Source organism: Oncorhynchus mykiss, chromosome 12 (assembly GCF_013265735.2).
Source record: "Oncorhynchus mykiss isolate Arlee chromosome 12, USDA_OmykA_1.1, whole genome shotgun sequence".
Taxonomy (NCBI): Eukaryota; Metazoa; Chordata; class Actinopteri; order Salmoniformes; family Salmonidae; genus Oncorhynchus; species Oncorhynchus mykiss.
Genome location: NC_048576.1, coordinates 39,723,370 through 39,743,545, shown reverse-complemented (window position 1 = coordinate 39,743,545; position 20,176 = coordinate 39,723,370). Strand labels below are relative to the sequence as shown.

Genomic DNA, 20,176 nt, shown 5'->3' with positions numbered 1-20,176 from the left:
CCCGAGGAGGTGTGGTATATGGCCAATATACCACAGCTAAGGGCTGTTCTTAAGCACGCTGCAACGCGGAGTGCCTGCCCACAGCCCTTAGCCGTGGTATATTGGTCATATACCACAAACCCCAGAGGTGCCTTATTGCTATTATTAACTGGTTATCAACATAATTAGAGCAAGAGAAATACATGTTTTGTCATACCCATGGTATACGGTCTGATATGCCGCTGCTGTCAGCCAATCAGCATTCAGGGCTCGAAACACCCAGTTTATAATGAGGGTTATATCAACAACTGTAATTTAAAGCCGTTTCATCAGAGGCAGAAACACTTCGCACTAGATTTATAGGAATGTATACCACAGGTATCCATTTTGGCTCAAATCTGGTGACTCACTTAGATGATGACCTTTTTGACCATTTACTATCATTTCCCAGATTAGATTTTGATATGATTTGAAAGTTCCATTTGCAACATACAGTATTAGTATATATTGCATGGTGCTAAATCTTTGTCAAATATTGCCAATTAATATTTGTTTTACTTATTGTTATATCACCCCTCTCTATGCTTAATGTAGACTGGTGAAATTATAGAATAGCTTTCTATATTTGCCTACAACCAAACCGTATGCAGTCAACAACATTATTTCAAAGAAGTGACAGATATAATACACTCCGGTCTGACAAGACGATTACATTATACAAATACATCAATCAAGTGTGTGTGTGTGTGTGTGTGTGTGTGTGTGTGTGTGAATTTGTGTTTCTGCCACACAAAGTATCCTCCCTCTCAAGGTACCAGTGTATATAGAGTGGATTTGCATAAAGATGCACATCCTCTTTGTGCAGCCGAGTCTGTCTCCTTACACACATTTGTAAGCCAGTGATACTGGAGCCCAAACGTCGGCTACTGTTTGCCAAAATCACTGTGTGTGTTACTGTAAGATAAGACCCAGGCTTCCTGGTCGTTTGGAGGGAACGCTGGAATACAAGACGGAGCAAAAACCTCAACACATTTCAATGGGAATGAGCACTTTGCTGATTTTTATTTATTTATTTTTTTAAATGAAAGACTTCCTTCTTGTGCATTTCATTGAACTCAGAAAGGGAACAATGTCAATGCAATTACATGATGGTTCATATGACCCAAATAAATGCCTACCTTGAAGCCTACCCTGTTTGATAAGTGATGGTTTTCCAGTAAATCATAGAATTATTCAAGTACATTTTGTTGCATTGATTCTACTGTGAATACTGTGTGGTGTGTGAGTCTGACATTTGGACATCCTGATATTCTCAATATGACAAGAGCAAAGAGTAAGTCCAAATCGAGGATTGCCTGTGTGTTGCTTTAATTCAGAATATAAACTGTCTCATATTTGACACCTAACAGAGCTAACAAAAACTGGAATAGAATTTTGTTCTGTCATCATAATTCTATCTAACCTGCTTGCCATGTGTAGAGCATTATGTGTCAAATCAACCATACTCCAAATGCTCTGGTTTGATTTGAATGAAGTTTTAGATTATTCTGTTTCATCAAATCTCCGATCTCATTGTGTGTCTGTTTACTGAATGCAAATTAGCTGCAAATGATTTCCAAATTTGATTGTGTGAGATTGATTTGACACAAAGCATAGTAATACTTTTTTTGGTGAAACATTCATCTGTTTAACAGTTTTGCGGTTGGGTTACAAGCTCGTATTAATTCTGTTCATGATCATGTGTGGTGTGTGTGTGTCGAAGGCAGAGTATTAACAGTGTGGAGACATGGTCATCCATTGTAGTGGAGAGATACAGTGCCTTGCGAAAGTATTCGCCCCCCTTGAACTTTGCGACCTTTTGCCACATTTCAGGCTTCAAACATAAAGATATAAAACTGTATTTTTTTGTGAAGAATCAACAACAAGTGGGACACAATCATGAAGTGGAACGACATTTATTGGATATTTCAAACTTTTTTAACAAATCAAAAACTGAAAAATTGGGCGTGCAAAATTATTCAGCCCCTTTACTTTCAGTGCAGCAAACTCTCTCCAGAAGTTCAGTGAGGATCTCTGAATGATCCAATGTTGACCTAAATGACAAATTATGATAAATACAATCCACCTGTGTGTAATCAAGTCTCCTTATAAATGCACCTGCACTGTGATAGTCTCAGAGGTCCGTCAAAAGCGCAGAGAGCATCATGAAGAACAAGGAACACACCAGGCAGGTCCGAGATACTGTTGTGGAGAAGTTTAAAGCCGGATTTGGATACAAAAAGATTTCCCAAGCTTTAAACATCCCAAGGAGCACTGTGCAAGCGATAATATTGAAATGGAAGGAGTATCAGACCACTGCAAATCTACCAAGACCTGGCCGTACCTCTAAACTTTCAGCTCATACAAGGAGAAGACTGATCAGAGATGCAGCCAAGAGGCCCATGATCACTCTGGATGAACTGCAGAGATCTACAGCTGAGGTGGGAGACTCTGTCCATAGGACAACAATCAGTCGTATATTGCACAAATCTGGCCTTTATGGAAGAGTGGCAAGAAGAAAGCCATTTCTTAAACATATCCATAAAAAGTGTCGGTTAAAGTTTGCCACAAGCCACCTGGGAGACACACCAAACATGTGGAAGAAGGTGCTCTGGTCAGATGAAACCAAAATTGAACTTTTTGGCAACAATGCAAGACGTTATGTTTGGCGTAAAAGCAACACATCATCCCCACTGTCAAACATGGTGGTGGCAGCATCATGGTTTGGGCCTGCTTTTCTTCAGCAGGGACAGGGAAGATGGTTAAAATTGATGGGAAGATGGATGGAGCCAAATACAGGACCATTCTGGAAGAAAACCTGATGGAGTCTGCAAAAGACCTGAGACTGGGACGGAGATTTGTCTTCCAACAAGACAATGATCCAAAACATAAAGCAAAATCTACAATGGAATGGTTCAAAAATAAACATATCCAGGTGTTAGAATGGCCAAGTCAAAGTCCAGACCTGAATCCAATCGAGAATCTGTGGAAAGAACTGAAAACTGCTGTTCAAAAATGCTCTCCATCCAACCTCACTGAGCTCGAGCTGTTTTGCAAGGAGGAATGGGAAAACATTTCAGTCTCTCGATGTGCAAAACTGATAGAGACATACCCCAAGCGACTTACAGCTGTAATCACAGCAAAAGGTGGCGCTACAAAGTATTAACTTAAGGGGGCTGAATAATTTTGCACGCCCAATTTTTCAGTTTTTGATTTGTTAAAAAAGTTTGAAATATCCAATAAATGTCGTTCCACTTCATGATTGTGTCCCACTTGTTGTTGATTCTTCACAAAAAAAACAGTTTTATATCTTTATGTTTGAAGCCTGAAATGTGGCAAAAGGTCGCAAAGTTCAAGGGGGCCGAATACTTTCGCAAGGCACTGTACATACAGTGCCTTCAGAAAGTATTTCTGTCCCTTGACTTATTCCACATTTTGGTGTGTTACAGCCTGAATTCAAAATTGATTAAATGTATATTATTTCTCACTCATCTACACACAATATCCCATAATGACAAAGTGAAAACATGTTTTTTTTTTTAAATGTTTGCAAATTTATTGAAAATGAAATACAGAAATATTTGATTTACATAAGTATTCACACCCCTGGGTCAATACTTTCTAGAATCACCTTTGTCAGCAATTACAGCTGTGGTTCTTTCTGGGTAGGTCTCTAAGAGCTTATTTGTATTCTGTTCTTTTCAATCTGTCAATTAGGTTAGTATTGTGGAGGAACTACAAAGTTGTTGATCAACCTTAGAGTTTATTGGCTGTGATGGGAGAAAACTAACTGTTATAAAGTCACCATTGGCCTCATGGTGAAATCCTTAAGCAGTTTCCTTCCTCTCCGGTAACTGAGTTAGGGCGAACGCCTGTGTCTTTGTAGTGACTGGGTGTATTGATACACCAGCCAAAGTGTAATTAATAACTTCACCATGCTCAAATGGATATTTGTTTGCTTTTTTGCTTTTTTTATTTTTACCTATCTAATTATTATTATTATTATTATGTGATTTGTAAGCACATTTTTACTCCTGAACTTAATTAGGCTTGCCATAACAAAGGAGTTGAATACTTATTGACTCTAGACATTTCAGCTTTTCCTTTTTTATTAATTTGTAAACATTTCTAAAAACATAATTCCACTTTGACAAAAAATCTCAATTGAATCCATTTTAAATTCAGGCTGTAACACAACAACATGTGGAAAAAGTCAAGGGATGTGACTATTGTAAATTCTTATTAATATTGTAGTATTTTACATAGTCCTGGATATTAATTTTCTGGTAAGTACTGTTGCTTCATGAAAACACAATCCATCGCCTTTGTTTTGTGCCCTTCTTATAGGCTTTATTTCCGCATTGTTTATTTGTTTGTGTGCAGGATTCATCTATGTAAAAGAGATTTAAACATATTTGCATAATGATTGATTGATTTGACTGTCTTTCCACTGCCTTTTGCTTTGTCTTACAACTGTCAACAATAATGAGAGTGGGTAAGCGACAGACCCATATGGGGTTATAAAGGCATATAGACCCATATAGGAAGTGATGATAAAACAAGCATCTTTATTTAATGAACCAGGTGCTCCAATGGTTGACTGTTTTATGATTTTTCGATTGATGCCCCATTTAGACTTCCTTCATGTTCTGATGTTTAGATATGATTAGTGTAGGATGTCGTGATGGACATGTCTGGTGTGTGAGCCTAATATGGGTAATATATTTATCTGCTCACCTCTTAATATAGTACCTTAGATGGCTGATACATGTTGTGTGTCTAACATTAACTTGGATAGTAACTGACCGTTGTTTATTGGTTGAATGCAACTAATGCAATGCGTTGTGATTTCTCTCGGCCCAAGTGTGTATTTTTTGACAATCTGATTATCAACCTATTTTTAGAGTCTTAACAGATCAAAATGAGTATTTTCTTTCTGTGTAGCATCACTCTGATGTATTTTTAGTAGAATATGTAATGATTTGGCCCAGAGCCTGTTCAAAGAACAACAACACACTTGACACCTGGAGAGAAGCAGTCTGACAGTATGAAGTTATGGATGAAAGGGTGGAGATTAATACGGACCCTAATGCAACGTTTCTGTCTCTATCTCGTCCTCTCTCTCCAACGTTCTCTTTAACTCCCTCTCTCCCCGTTTCTCTTCCTCCCTCCAACTTTCTCTCCACGCTTTCGGTCTCTATTACTCTCTCTCTCTTCCTCCCTTCGTCCTTCCCTCTCCTTCCTTCCAGACACTATGCATAGCGGCTCAGGCCTAGGCACAGGGGCCATCGTGGGGATCCTCATTGTGGTCTTTGTGCTGCTGCTGGTGGGCGTCGACGTCACCTGCTACTTCCTCAACAAGTGCGGCCTCGTCATGTGCATTGCCGTCAACTTCTGCGGCAAGTCCGGACCCGGAGCCAAGAGCAAGGACCTCGAGGAGGGCAAGGCGGCGTTCACGTGAGTCTCTCTTCTTATCTGCTCCCTGGCTCCCGTGCTCTTCTCTCTGTAATGCTGTATGCAATTTGAGTGTCCTGTTCATCCAGCATCCCACAGTAGCTGCTCTCAGACAACGGACCACAGTTTGACAGGGCAGAAGTGCAGGATTTTTAAAACAAAAATGACTCACTACAATGTGCTTGCACTGCACCAGCATTTATTTAAAATACTTTTTCCCATTACAGGAAGGATGAGTCCAAGGGGCCCATTGTGGAGGTGAGGACGGAGGAAGAGCGCACTCCTAACCATGAAGGAGGGGGGCCTACAGAGCCTAACGAGACCACCCCTCTGACTGAGCCTGAGTGAGTACTCAGCACTGGCTGTGGGTAGACCCCCTGCTCTGGGGTTACCCTACACTGGCAAACCCATACTAATCGTGTAATATGTCTATGCATAAAACATACTTCTTATTCCATAATGACAGCAGTTGAGTGTTTTGATCATGTGTTTGCTGACATATTGGCTAAACTAATTGTTCAAATAATGGGAGAATGGAACATCAAAACCTGATACTGAAGATGTGCTCGGATGTTTGTTGTTTACACTGATGGTAGCAAAAATAGTTGTTGTACTAACAGCCTCGAACATTTAATAACTTGGACCCTAAACCCTTAAGCACCTGTTTTGATTTAATTTTCTTTAGTTTGCTTAAGATGGTGTCTATGTCAAAACCTCACTCCACTTTAACATTTTGAATCTCTAGTTCTTTGCTTTATCACTGCATGTAGCACTCACTCTGGATGTCTGTCTGTGCCTTGGCCTCACCCCCCTACCCCTCCCTGCTCTCTTTTTCCTCTCACCTTCTTGCGGCTCGATGGCTCTTCTCTTTCCTGCTTTCCTCTCTTCACAGGCCCGCTGCTGACACTACCGCCACGGTGGTGGACTTGCTCCCTTCTGTCGCCACTAACTCTGAACCTGTCACTGAGAGCTTTAGCACAACCCAGAACAGCCCAACTAGCGAGAGCACCACTCTCACTTCCAGCACAGCTGGCCCAACCCCTGTCCCGGCTGAGTCCAAAACTGCCCCCAAAACCTCCCCTAAAAGCAAACCTGCCCCCGTCCCCCAGTCCAGCACGGCCAAACCTAGCACCCCCGCCTCCCAGCGTGCCACCCAATCCGACGTAGCTCCCCTCGTTGACCTAAGCGAGGCTCCTAAAGCCACACCCTCGTCTGACCCCAAGCCCCCGACCCCCACAGCCCCATCCTCGAAGCCAGTCAAGGTCCCCTCCAACCCCTCCTCTGCCACAGCCGATGCCGCACCACAGAGCCAGCCCGAGTCTGTCCAAAGCCCCTCTGCCACCAGCAGTCAGAATAAGGACTTACAGATAGACGGCCTGGCCAAGGATGTGTTTGATGCCCCAGGCAAAGGCTCCAAGGCCCCGGCAGACTCCACTGCTGCACCCGCCCAGGACGAGTATGACCCCCCCTCCTCCTCCTCCTAGTCTGTTTTACTGTGTCTGTCCTCGCTCACCCTCTATCACCACCTCCTACTGTGTCCTGTTCTTATAGTGATGGTCTCTCTCTCTCTCTCTCTCTCTCTCTCTCTCTCTCTCACACATCAGAAGTTTTACCAAATCTGATAGATACGACGGAATTATGGTCCTGATATTACTGCCACAATCATTTCTGCGGTTGTTATCTCCTGAAAACAATCTTTCTTCGCAACAATACAAAGCCATTTCGATCAGCGCCGTATGAAAAAGCTTTGTTCTCGGCGGAAGCTCGTACATTTCAGTCTTATCTCAGGCAAACCCTAAGGATGATCAGGCGAGCTCTGTAGAGCGGTATTCCAGGAGCTTGCTCCGATTGCACCCTCTCTCTTGTCCCATGCTTTTCACCCATAACACCCCAAACATAAAACAGAGATCAGTGATGAATGTCAGGACTTAATGTATCCGTTCGTGGCAACGGGGCTCTCGTCATCGACATGATGAAACATGACTCTTGAACGGGCAGATATATCTTCATAAGTCTAGCGGGTCTGACGCATCTCCTCCTCCCCGGGCTCCACAGTGATTTGTCTGCCACACGACAACCAACCAGTCTTGCCAGGCATCTTACAGGCTTACAAGATTCCTGAGCTTGTCCACTGAGGACACCTTCTTCCTCTCCTGCGGAGGTAGAATATTCTCCTCCGCAGGCTGTGCTACAGAATACTGATCCCTCTGTACATTCAAAGGACTAGTGTTAGACTATGCCAGCCTTGTTATGTGGACAGTCCTTAGATGGTACTTTTATTTGACTTAGCTGTCCGACTTGTTTGACAGACAGCCCTGAAGGCTGGTTTCGAAGGCCACCCCAAGAGATTGACCTTGGACACCCTCGGATCATCAACGTTTGAAAGCCCATTGGGCTCTTGCTTTCCCCATTTCCCATGCTTTTCCCTCTTGCTTTTCCCATGGTTCCCCTCAGCCAAAACATAGGCACTTAGTTTATCTTCATTCTGGCTGTGGCGGGCATGCATAAACACCAGCCTCTTTAGTACCTGGGACCTGCCGAACTTGGCTGCAAACATAGATGTCCACAGGGCATGAACAGGAATGGGGACTATTCAAATATTTACAAGACACTTTTGTTTCTCCCTCCCCCTTCTCTTTTCGTTGCTCAACAGTTTGTTCGCCCCCCCCCCCCCCTTCCTCACCTCCCTTTGCTGCCTTTGAGTATTGGGCTCACGCTTCTATGCCTGCCGCTGTCAGCTCTGAGCCCAGGGCCCCATGTGCGAACTGCTTTAATCAGTGGAGAAAGCAAACAGAGCCGCTACGCTCTCCCATCTCAGAATGGAGGACTGTTTATATATTAAGGCAGAATGAAACTGCGGGACTGCAGGATGATTTGGCCCCCCACAGCATTGTACACATACACAGACACACAGCTCTCCCCTCCAGCTGACATGTGCGCACACACACACAGCTCTCCCCTCCAGCTGACATGTAGCTACAGTAAAGTGCAGCTGGCAGATGTAACTGCTCCTCCACATCTGGGTGCTAACAAACAGACAACTACTCGGTTCCTCTGTTTTCATCCATTATATCGTTATATTGGACAGATATCGAGTTCCACTGAGATTTATCTTCCTTGCCTCCCAATATTATCCACACCAAGGTTCCCATAGCAACAGGGGCAGAGTTCACCCTCCAGCCAGTCCAGACCAGGCTAGCCTAGTTTCGACCCCTTGAACTTTGCGACCTTTTGCCACATTTCAGGCTTCAAACATAAAGATACAAAACTGTATTTTTTTGTGAAGAATCAACAACAAGTGGGACACAATCATGAAGTGGAACGACATTTATTGGATATTTCAAACTTTTTTAACAAATCAAAAACTGAAAAATTGGCGTGCAAAATTATTCAGCCCCCTTAAGTTAATACTTTGTAGCGCCACCTTTTGCTGTGATTACAGCTGTAAGTCGCTTGGGGTATGTCTCTATCAGTTTTGCACATCGAGAGACTGAAATTTTTTCCCATTCCTCCTTGCAAAACAGCTCGAGCTCAGTGAGGTTGGATGGAGAGCATTTGTGAACAGCAGTTTTCAGTTCTTTCCACAGATTCTCGATTGGATTCAGGTCTGGACTTTGACTTGGCCATTCTAACACCTGGATATGTTTATTTTTGAACCATTCCATTGTAGATTTTGCTTTATGTTTTGGATCATTGTCTTGTTGGAAGACAAATCTCCGTCCCAGTCTCAGGTCTTTTGCAGACTCCATCAGGTTTTCTTCCAGAATGGTCCTGTATTTGGCTCCATCCATCTTCCCATCAATTTTAACCATCTTCCCTGTCCCTGCTGAAGAAAAGCAGGCCCAAACCATGATGCTGCCACCACCATGTTTGACAGTGGGTATGGTGTGTTCAGGGTGATGAGCTGTGTTGCTTTTACGCCAAACATAACGTTTTGCATTGTTGCCAAAAAGTTCAATTTTGGTTTCATCTGACCAGAGCACCTTCTTCCACATGTTTGGTGTGTCTCCCAGGTGGCTTGTGGCAAACTTTAAACGCCACTTTTTATGGATATCTTTAAGAAATGGCTTTCTTCTTGCCACTCTTCCATAAAGGCCAGATTTGTGCAATATACGACTGATTGTTGTCCTATGGACAGAGTCTCCCACCCAGTCTTCTCCTTGTATGAGCTGAAAGTTTAGAGGGACGGCCAGGTCTTGGTAGATTTGCAGTGGTCTGATTCTCCTTCCATTTCAATATTATCGCTTGCACAGTGCTCCTTGGGATGTTTAAAGCTTGGGAAATCTTTTTGTATCCAAATCCGGCTTTAAACTTCTTCACAACAGTATCTCGGACCTGCCTGGTGTGTTCCTTGTTCTTCATGATGCTCTCTGCGCTTTTGACGGACCTCTGAGACTATCACAGTGCAGGTGCATTTATACGGAGACTTGATTACACACAGGTGGATTGTATTTATCATCATTAGTTATTTAGGTCAACATTGGATCATTCAGAGATCCTCACTGAACTTCTGGAGAGAGTTTGCTGCACTGAAAGTAAAGGGGCTGAATAATTTTGCACGCCCAATTTTTCAGTTTTTGATTTGTTAAAAAAGTTTGAAATATCCAATAAATGTCGTTCCACTTCATGATTGTGTCCCACTTGTTGTTGATTCTTCACAAAAAAATACAGTTTTATATCTTTGTTTGAAGCCTGAAATGTGGCAAAAGGTCGCAAAGTTCAAGGGGGCCGAATACTTTCGCAAGGCACTGTACGTTTATGTCACCGTAGCAGGATTCGTGGAGAAAAGCCTTTCAGGCTCCCAGTTTATCTTCATTGTCTAGCACAGGGATGGGCAACTCCAGTCCACAGGGGCCTGATTGGTGTCACACTTTTTCTCCATCCCTAGCAAACACAGCTGATTAATCAAATTGCATTCTAAACTGAAAGTCATGATTAGGTGATTATTGGAGTCAGGTGTGTTAGCTGTGGTTCAGACCCTCAAGGACTGGAATTGCCCACCCCTGGTCTAACGGCTAATTTGCCTGACCTGCTATTTGTTTTGGTGGTTGTTTTGCTACACAAACTTTATTTGTCCCCGTTGATTCCATTCCTGTGCTACTCTCTACTGCCAAGGTCAGTCAGTGCTGAGATCAATGACCCTATAACTTCCTCCGGCAGCCAACCTGGCCATTTTATGAGGACGCTACTCTGACACGTTCAACCGCAGGGCGATACAGCACCAGACGTCTGACAGGGAACGCTAACCCTGAGGTGACAAAATATCCACTGTAATAGTCCTTTCCTTGCCAGGTTGAAGGTGGCCTGAGGTTTCCCACTCTTTCACAGTGGCCGGCAGAGTGCTTTGGCCCTGACACTGCCAAAGAGGAAAGCATATTTTCACTGATGCTACTAATCCCCGCTGAGCCGCAAGGCGGTGGGTGGTGGTCTTGAAACATGCATAGCCAGCCGGGCGGTCACCCACTGTGGCCAGCAGCAGCAGTCCTCCCAGAGAGGTTTATTATGGACAAGGTAATGGAAGTCCTGCTGCTGTAGTGATCAAGCCCAAATCTCTGGGATCAGTTACCTGTTGTGGAGTCTGGCTGACAGTAGGAGCCAGATCCCGGTGGACTCCAACAAAGCCCAGTCCTCCGGCGGATGGTGTAGATAGTAACCTAAGACCCTTTTCGCTTTGAGGCCGCCATAATGACCCACAATGCATCTGTCACTAATGGAGACTCACGTCTTTATCAGCAATCATCAGTTACCCCAGTTCCTTGTTGACTCTGTCACTGCCCTTTTATACAGGGGCTGTTCATCAATGAGTTACCCTGGTAGTAGAATAGATGGTTTCCCAGGTACGATACGATGCCATGGTAGGTGAAATTCTCCAACATGGTTCTTTGCCGTACAGAGTACCATATTACTCAGTTAGCCTGGGAGTCCTAGGGCTTAGTTATTACCAGAGAGAGGCCAAGTCCATCCTCATTATCTAGCCCATAGTCATTATTCATCACCTGAAGTGTTTATTTGAAGAATATAATTTGAACAGGAAGGCACGGTACCAGAGGTTGATGAAAAGCATAGGTCAACTGAGGCACAACGCGCCAATGAAGACTTATGCCAATTCACTCCAGAATTCTCAGCTCTACAGCTTGATCCGTTTTGATCATTCATTAGCATTTATGATTAGGCTGACAGATACAGGCCCAAAAGTTAGTTTTTTTCCCTTGACAGTCAATCAATACAAACTAACCCCAGACTAATCTTAGAGGGAAAAGCAATTTGCAGACTAGAGAGGACTAGACTGCTCTGTCACATCTGATGATATACAAGTTAGGCTTTATTTCATTTAATTATCAAAGTGTGATTTGCATGACTTGTGAAACTGCACGACTAGGAAAAAATGTCTGGCCCAGTCACAAAGCTTATGTACTTTACTGCACTTTTGGATAGAATGAAAGATAGTAATCAGTGACACATTTAGTGACCACCAGACCAAAGGGATAAACGACAATGAGGTGTAATTTTGTTGCAGTCTTGAAGTGGATGTTATGTAGAACAGTCAGTGACTTAATGTTGGAAGTTTTTTCTCCATTCTCCGTTTCTCCCCATTCATCATTCGCTCCTCCTTCGAGTCAGACCATCTGTACCGCCTCCCAGTATTGCTTCGTATTGATGTTCTGTTCCAGTGTGCCGTTCCCTCATGTACTGTATCTCTGCTCTCTCAATATAATATAACCATGCATTCTCCCATGAAACGGCTGTGACATCTGCGTGACCGTCTTTGATGTCAGGATAGGATAGCAGGAGCAGATCCTGTTATGTGTGAAATGCATTTGGTTCCAGGGGCTACACGTTGCCTCAAAAACCTGAAGCAACTGTTTTTTTCCTTTTTTTTAAAGACGAAATGCCGTTTAGAACAGACATTTGTGTGCTGCAAGAGATTGGTATTCATCACTTAAAGAATCTCTCTTTTTGTGTGGTTCTCTCCTTCCCTTCAGCGGTAAAATCATGACCGGCGATAAAAGTAAAGCCCCGGAGACAGCGACAGAGGTGAAGAAAGCCCTGTCTGAGGTTAAGACAGTCCCCAACGAAGCTGCAAAGACAAATGGCAACGAGAGCAAAGCATGATCCCGACAGCGAGAAGGGAGGGGGTCGGGTGCACCACGGTCACGGACCTCCAGAGGGAAAGAAAACGTCACACACCACTCCGTCAAACAACAAAAAGCTCAATAAAAGGGTGTTTTTCTTCAGTGTCTTCTATGAGTTCTCAGAGCAAAAGATGAGTTTCTTAGACATGTAGAGCGGGAATAAGACCTAATGCACCTGCTTTAGTGTTTCTTTATCTGTCATTCCTTTTGTCATTTTCTCTGTGTTCACGTGAAGGAAAATCCTTACCTCTAGTTCACTCTCCTTGACCTCCTTTTATATGTAACAGCAACGTTACCAGTCTTTTAAATGGGACAGAAGCTAAGTATCATTGGCACAGATAACCATGGGAGTTGTAGCTTTACTTCAGAACAATGCCTTTACGATGTGCACACACCTGACCCACACACTATCTCCAGTTATGTTATTTTTTGTTATACAGTAATGCCATCGTTATTTCCACTGCTAATGGATTTTTGGGTACTTTTTTCATGTTTTTGTTGTGTGTTTAAATAATGTGCAGAAGTAACTTGCATGTTATTGTATCTTTATTTTTCATGTATAATTTGAGAACTAGAGAGAGCATATTTTTTCTTATGTGGTTGTCTTTTGTTTTATTTTTGTTCTTGAATGTTTACATTGTGTTTACTCTGTCCCACGATTGTGTAGACACAACAGAAACAAAAGAAGACACAGCAGAGAGACAATGTTTATTCCACAGTTATAGAGGTCGGAGTTGGCGGTTAGCGTTACGCAATTTAGCGTCTCTAAGATTAAATGTTTTGGTTAATTTGTTTTGGCAAATATATGAACACACTTTCTCTAACACACAAATACACACACCTCTATATCTTCTTAATGAATGATCCTATTAGATGAGCTGTGGACCTGTTCCACTCCAGGGGTTTCAGGGCTCAGCTTTAACCCCGGAAATGTTGCAGGTCCCAAGGGGTCACAGGAAGAGACGGGCATACAGAGTAGCATGGCTTATGGGAGAATGATGTAATCAAAGGCCGGATATGAGTGGTAGCAGCTGAATGTATGAACAGAAGTCCTTAAAATAGCCTAGAAACAGTCTTATTTATTCCCCCATTTGATGGCTTTGTCCCATAACTTCAGAATACTGTGCCTGTTGCGAACAGCACTTCCAATTTAGTGATTGATTGAGCTTCATCTCAAAATGCAAGGGAATAAAAATGTATGTTTTGTGTTTTTCAGCATATTTTATGCATATAAACAAATGTAATGGCCGGATTTATACATTTCTTATTTAAGCCATAGTACTCCGGTGTGGATTTGTTCAAATCAAAAAATATTAAATCTGACCTTTTTGTACAGCGTTTCTCATACTTTAGACTGCAAGCTTGTGCACTGTGAATGCGTGAATATCCTAGTGTGAATACGTGTTCTTTGTCATAGAATTCAAATATGCATAGTTTGGTTGTGAAAGGTATAGCTAATAGTACAGACAACAAAAAAGTTCCATGAAAAACCATGAAAGCAATGAGCAGACGAAAACAAGAAAACAAAATAAGAAGACGGTGCCTTCTGAAACGTCAAAATGGCAGCACGCGTTCCATCCTGCTCAGTGTCTGCCTGTTCTAGGAGGTGACAGCATAAGGTTTCGTGTCCTAGTTCTGTCCATTGCCATTCCTTCACTACACAGTCCAAGGAAAACACACAGGAAGAGTACTGACAATGTAACTGGTTTGTAAACTGTGAAATGACTAAACCGCTGCGTCATTGTGTTAGTGCATAAACTCAGCTCGGGGGGGGGGGGTGAAAATGGAGGTGGTCAGTTGTGTCCACATCGTTTTCACAAGGCTCCTCATTCACTGGTTCTCCATGTGACTAATGCAAAATAAAATGTTATCCCCAAACAAACAAGGAAAAACAACATCCATTCCAATGATTAACTCATGATCACTACACCAAAAGTTCTTTCACACAAACACAACTTTGGACATGATCAAATATTTCCAATCCCAATTGGCTCAAATGACTTGCAGTCACGGTTTGTCTTCAAAACCGAACATCATTAATGAAGAAAAAAATATTTTTTTCTTGACCTGAAACAAGCATGCAATGTACTCTTATCTTGGATTTCATTGGTGTGGCAGCACTGAAAAGTTCCTGAGAAAGGAATTGACCAAGGCTTTATCTGTTGTACATTGATCTTTTGAAGTGTTCTGTAAACTGTCTGTTCCGAACTTTTTTGTTTTCTTCAAAATAGACATCAAGTGCTTTTACTCCACAAGGCTCTGTAATGTAAAGAGGTGTGTTCAAATGACACAGTTTCTGATTAAATGTGTATAAACCATTCCTAACCATGTAATAAAAAAAAGATATGGGTTTCTCTTGACCCCAAAAAAGCTGGACTGCTGTGGCTTTTGACCTGTATGTTCAAATGCTATGATAATGTGGGACCAATTCCTATGTACGTTTACATTGACGTTTTCATTAGTGTTCTGTGCCATGAAACTTATTTCAGGAAAGAAGTCGGGGGAACAAAAAACGATTTTCAAAAACTTTAGAAGGGAAAAACGCTCTTTCTCTCTGACTTCCTGAAAGTAACCACTCACCTGACACCGTTGGCTTGGTGAAAGTGAGGTGTCACCGTATTGCTTCCACCTCACCAATCATGCCAGTTTATTTCAAGGAATACAGGAAGTACGGAAGCGTTTTTTCAAGTATTTGAATGGAGTCTAGGGCCATGTTCAGTACGAAAACATTGTGGAATGTTGCAGATAGAATTGCCATGATTAGAGATTACGTGATTGCTTAGTCTATATAAAGATAGGTATTTTTGTTCTACATCATACATTTCTATCTGAACGTTGGCCAATGTTGTGACCTGCTGAACATTGCCCAGGCAATCCAATAAGGTTTGGAGTCTCTTACTCCGATAGCCAAACAACAGTTGGTAATGTGACATTTTCAGTCAGATAAGGGCGTTTTCCCCACCAAGATGTTTCCCATTCTCATTCTTACCCACCATTCCCTGCTTTTGGGGCCTTCTCTCTTGTATACAGATTTTTACTAAGTGAAACATTGGTACCACCTCTCTTTCCACTGTCACTGGTGTAAATACTGAGTACTAACCGACAAAAAAACAGTTTGACTTTGCATTCTGTCAGAAATTGTGTTCAATAAAGTTAAAGGAAAAATATCATTGCGTAATTGACTTTTACTTAGCCACAACAATGACAAGAAGTCCATCAAAGAAAGTATTCTGACAATGTTTTGTTGGAGTTTTTGTTGGTCGTGACTTTCAGTAATAGTGTCAATAAAAAACAAATATTTTATGGTAGTTTGTAGTGTACCGCTTGTTTGAAATTTGGAAATGATGAAGGATGCACTTTGTTAACCAAAAAAATTTAATGACAATTTGAGTGAAGGGCTCAGATTTACCGGAATCCATTGTTGTTTACAGGATTTACTCAGTCACTTAAGTAAACAACAATGGGTTGAAGTACACAGCTAAACACATCTGAGTAAATATTGCCATCCATGATATCATAATATGCTGTACCACAACCAACCATACATTGCCCACACACTACAACCATGATGCTGAGGATTATAACCACTAGATGGTAGAAAAGGGCAATTCCATGGTAATGGATTTACACTGAGACTCCTATTTTTCACTTTAAAATGTTTGCTAAACAAAAAACATTGATTTCAAAGTTTAACAAACTGCACAATACTATGCACTGATTACTTTTAATATTTTACACAGAACATTTACTGAAAGAACTGTGCAGATGCAATGTTTAGTAACAGAATTATAGTAAAATCTCTCTAAAAAAAAATTATCCGACCAAGTTTCCCAAAAACGGTTAAATATCTGCTCCAAATTAAGATGCAAAGATGTCAGAAAGAATGGAGTGTCATGACACATTGACCTTGAAAAAAATATATTTTGGTTATTAAACTACAGTAGGTGAAGTGGATTTACATCCGGTCACGGAATTAAATAGCGATGTAACATTCACCGGTCCCTGATTTTAATGTTTAAGATACACGTGCATCGGTCTGCGGACCCCAAACAGATCCAAATGTAGCATGCATTGGTCAAATGATACAAATCGACGGTTCATATTACTTTCTTTCTACCTTCCCGAAAATACCTAATATTTTGTGACAACTGATGCGTCCTCTTCTTCAGTGTCGAACTGCAAGTGTTGACCGCCATTGATCCCCAAGCGATATCAATAGCCTGGTCAAATGCGCTCTGTGCCCAGCTTCGTGGCCTGTTCCTGATCTTGCACATCTGCGTGGCACCTTCAGCATGGTAAATGGTCAAATCTCTTGCGTGATATTGGGCTTGTCACGGTGTGCGCTACTGGTGGAGAAGTCAGGTGCAGGAGAGCAGAGAGTTGTGAACAGGCGCACACTTTATTAAGGCAGAAGCAAATAAAACAGACAGACGCCACTGCGTCAAAACCTCCAGCCAAAGGTAAAAGTGCTATGCACGAAACTGTCACAAAAATTGAGCAAATGTTGTATAATAAACATCCTTCGTGAAAAGTCACGGAATAACGGGGGGAAACCCAGCCTGGCGCGTACACACGAACATATAACAAAAACAATTTCACAAAAAGACATGGAGGGGAACAGAGGAATACATACATGTAGTGTGATTAGGGAATGAAAACCAGGTGTGCAGGGAACAAAACAAATGGAACAATTGAAAAATGGAGCGGCGATGGCTAGAAAGCCGGTGACGTCGACCGCCGAACGCCACCCAAACAAGGAGAGGAAGTCGTGACAGGGTTTTATTAGTGGAGTGACAACCTATGTCATTTGCTAGGTTTATTTTTATTTAAAAATTTAAACTATGGGCTGTTGAAAATGTTGTTTTATCGGAATAAAAGTAAGCTACAAGACACAAGTCACATCTGGCTATACCTAAGGCTTCGAACACACCGACATCGTTTTGCGCGAAATAGTACGCAGCATCATCTGGATATTTTTTTAAATATTTTTTAACATTTAACTAGGCATGTCATGATTATTTACAATGAGGCCAACCCCTGCCAGATGTGATATAGCCTGGATCCGAACCTGGGACTGTAGTGACGCCTCTTAGACCACTGCACCACTCAGGAACGTTTGTATGCAGCAAAAGTTCAACATTCATCTTCAGCTACCATTTATGTCAAGCCGTCTACACATATGTTTGATAAATCCAACATATGCACCACACCGAACGCACTGCAACTGCCTTTGCAACGCAATGCTGCAAGGCAAACGCAGCGTTTCATTGGAAATTAATGTAATTCTGGTGTACCAAAATGCAATAATGATGTTGGTGTGATCGAAGTGGCAAGGCATGCAGTGCTAGAGGTGTCACAACCAGCAGTCATCAGGAGTCCCATAGGGCAGTGCACAATTTGCCCAGCGTCGTCTGGGTTTTGTATTTTACCTTTATTTAACCAGGCAAGTCAGTTAAGAACAAATTCTTATTTTCAATGACGGCCTAGGAACAGTGGGTTTACTGCCTGTTCAGGGGCAGAACAACAGATTTGTACCATGTCAGCTCGGGGTTTCGAACTTGCAACCTTTTGGTCAACGCTCTAACCACTAGGCTACCCTGCCTCCCCAAGGTAGCACTACACTACTTTTCTAGTAGTACTACTGGCCAGAAAAGTAGTGGTGTTGCATGTGAATGCTATCCTTTTAAGCTTGGAAAAGAGACCCTTAAAACCAGACATGGACCACACTCCCTCTCCACCAAATAGCAGGAGGAGGGTTTGGCCGTGGGGCTTTACAAGTAGGTCGTCATTGTAAATAAGACATTTGTTCTTAACTGACTTGAACCTTAAGTATAGGTTCAATTAATAAATAAATAAATAAAAATGAAAACAAGCCATACAATATCCTTTATTTTGATTGTTCAGGTTCACCATCAGCAATAGTTTTGGTAGTTTTACTCTACACAATCAATGCATTTTTAGATATTGCCCCACTAATTTGATAGTGGTAGTGGGATGGTCGATGCCGAGCCTCCTTTATGGCTCAGCTCAGGTGCCTACATAGTGCAAACCCCATAAACATACATAATGTACACAAACTCAAGTCTGCTCAGACAGACCCAGCTCAGAGGCCCAGCTCACGAGCTCCATCAGAACCAGATTTTCATGTATATATACTGGAAAATGTGTGTTTATGCAACAAATGTTAGTGCATTAAATCATATCACATCAAACCAAATCGCGTCGATTCATTCTCTACTCAAACCGAATCGCGTCGATTCATTCTCTACTCAAACCGAATCGCGTCGATTCATTCTCTACTCAAACCGAATCGCGTCGATTCATTCTCTACTCAAACCGAATCGCACTGAAGCGTTTCAAACTAAAAGGTATGGTTCCTGTATTGGCTCTGATACGTATCGAATCGTCTTTGAAAGGGAAAGATGCACATCCCTATTTAAAGAATGGGTCCCTGATCTGTATTATACAGAAATGCATCATTATGGATATGAATATCATTGTCTTCATGGTGATGTATCCTGAATAGGTACACCAGTGTCAATTTTAGCATGTTAATCTTGGTGGGGCAAACTCCCCAAAATGTTGGAATGCATGCCAGCAAAGCCACAACACAACACTAAACAATACATTAATTGCACTATAACGGTGACAGACGGTGCCCACAAACTGTTAGGGCATACATAAATCTGTCTAAACAGCAGAGCTTTCTTTTCAGCACCATTGAAACTATCCTTACTACCGCTACACCTGGATATCAGCAGAGCCTGGCGGCGAAACAGTTTATTTAGCCTCATTTACTGCCTTTTTAAAAAACATAGCTGATATGGCTGACTTGCTTAAACAAATGTGGTTTCTGCTGACAATTGAGATGTACAAACTATGGCATAAGGGAACGATTAGCGGATAAGAGGCAATCCGTAATTTCGATTAAGATATTAAGGAGAGAGCTAAGACGGACGTAGTCAATATAACTATTTATTCAGCACTTTTGAAATGTACAGTGACAGTATTCAGAACATGGGCCGTTCTTACAGTATTCTCCCTGTACACCAAGTCAGAACCATTGGATAAATAAAGGGGTATATAAAAGCAGACAATGAAACCTCTTACAATATTCAGTGATGAAATTTCTCTAGAACAGGCTATAGGCTAGATGTGCACCACCAAGTCAGAACAGTAGGCTAAATTATGAGGGGGAAAGGGACCAAATTATTAGGGTGAGGCAGATGGGCTATTAACAGCTTACTGCACTACTTTTCTGGCCCATGGTGTTGCGTGTGAATGCTATCCTTTTAAGCTTGGAAAAGAGACCCTTAAACCCAGACTTGGACCACACTCCCTCTCCACCGAATAGCTTATATGTGGCTTTATTAACTCAATACATTGTTGTCGTTGTTTTTTTGTTTTTTTTACCCCTTTTTCTTCACAATTTCATGGTATCCAATTGTTTTAGTAGCTACTATCTTGTCTCATCGCTACAACTCCCGTACGGGCTCAGGAGAGACAAAGGTTGAAAGTCAAGCGTCCTCCGATACACAACCCAACCAAGCCACACTGCTTCTTAACACAGC

The 20,176-nt window shown here is 42.1% G+C and overlaps 1 protein-coding gene across 14 annotated transcripts in view; it reads left to right on the top strand.

The window, feature by feature from the left end:
- Positions 1-15,772, top strand: part of ncam1a (neural cell adhesion molecule 1a) — a 315,716-nt gene extending 299,944 nt beyond the window's left edge. For 11 of the 14 annotated variants that reach the window (XM_036937580.1, XM_036937573.1, XM_036937569.1 and 8 more), the window contains 4 exons: positions 5,268-5,475; positions 5,700-5,816; positions 6,365-6,928; positions 12,456-15,772. In XM_036937580.1, coding sequence (XP_036793475.1) covers positions 5,268-5,475; positions 5,700-5,816; positions 6,365-6,928; positions 12,456-12,585 — 1,019 coding nt within the window. In that variant the 3' untranslated portion in view covers positions 12,586-15,772. The remainder of the gene's footprint in view (positions 1-5,267; positions 5,476-5,699; positions 5,817-6,364; positions 6,929-12,455) is intronic. The other 3 variants (XM_036937581.1, XM_036937582.1, XM_036937583.1) reach the window with 1 other exon arrangement.
- Positions 15,773-20,176: the final 4,404 nt, after the last annotated feature.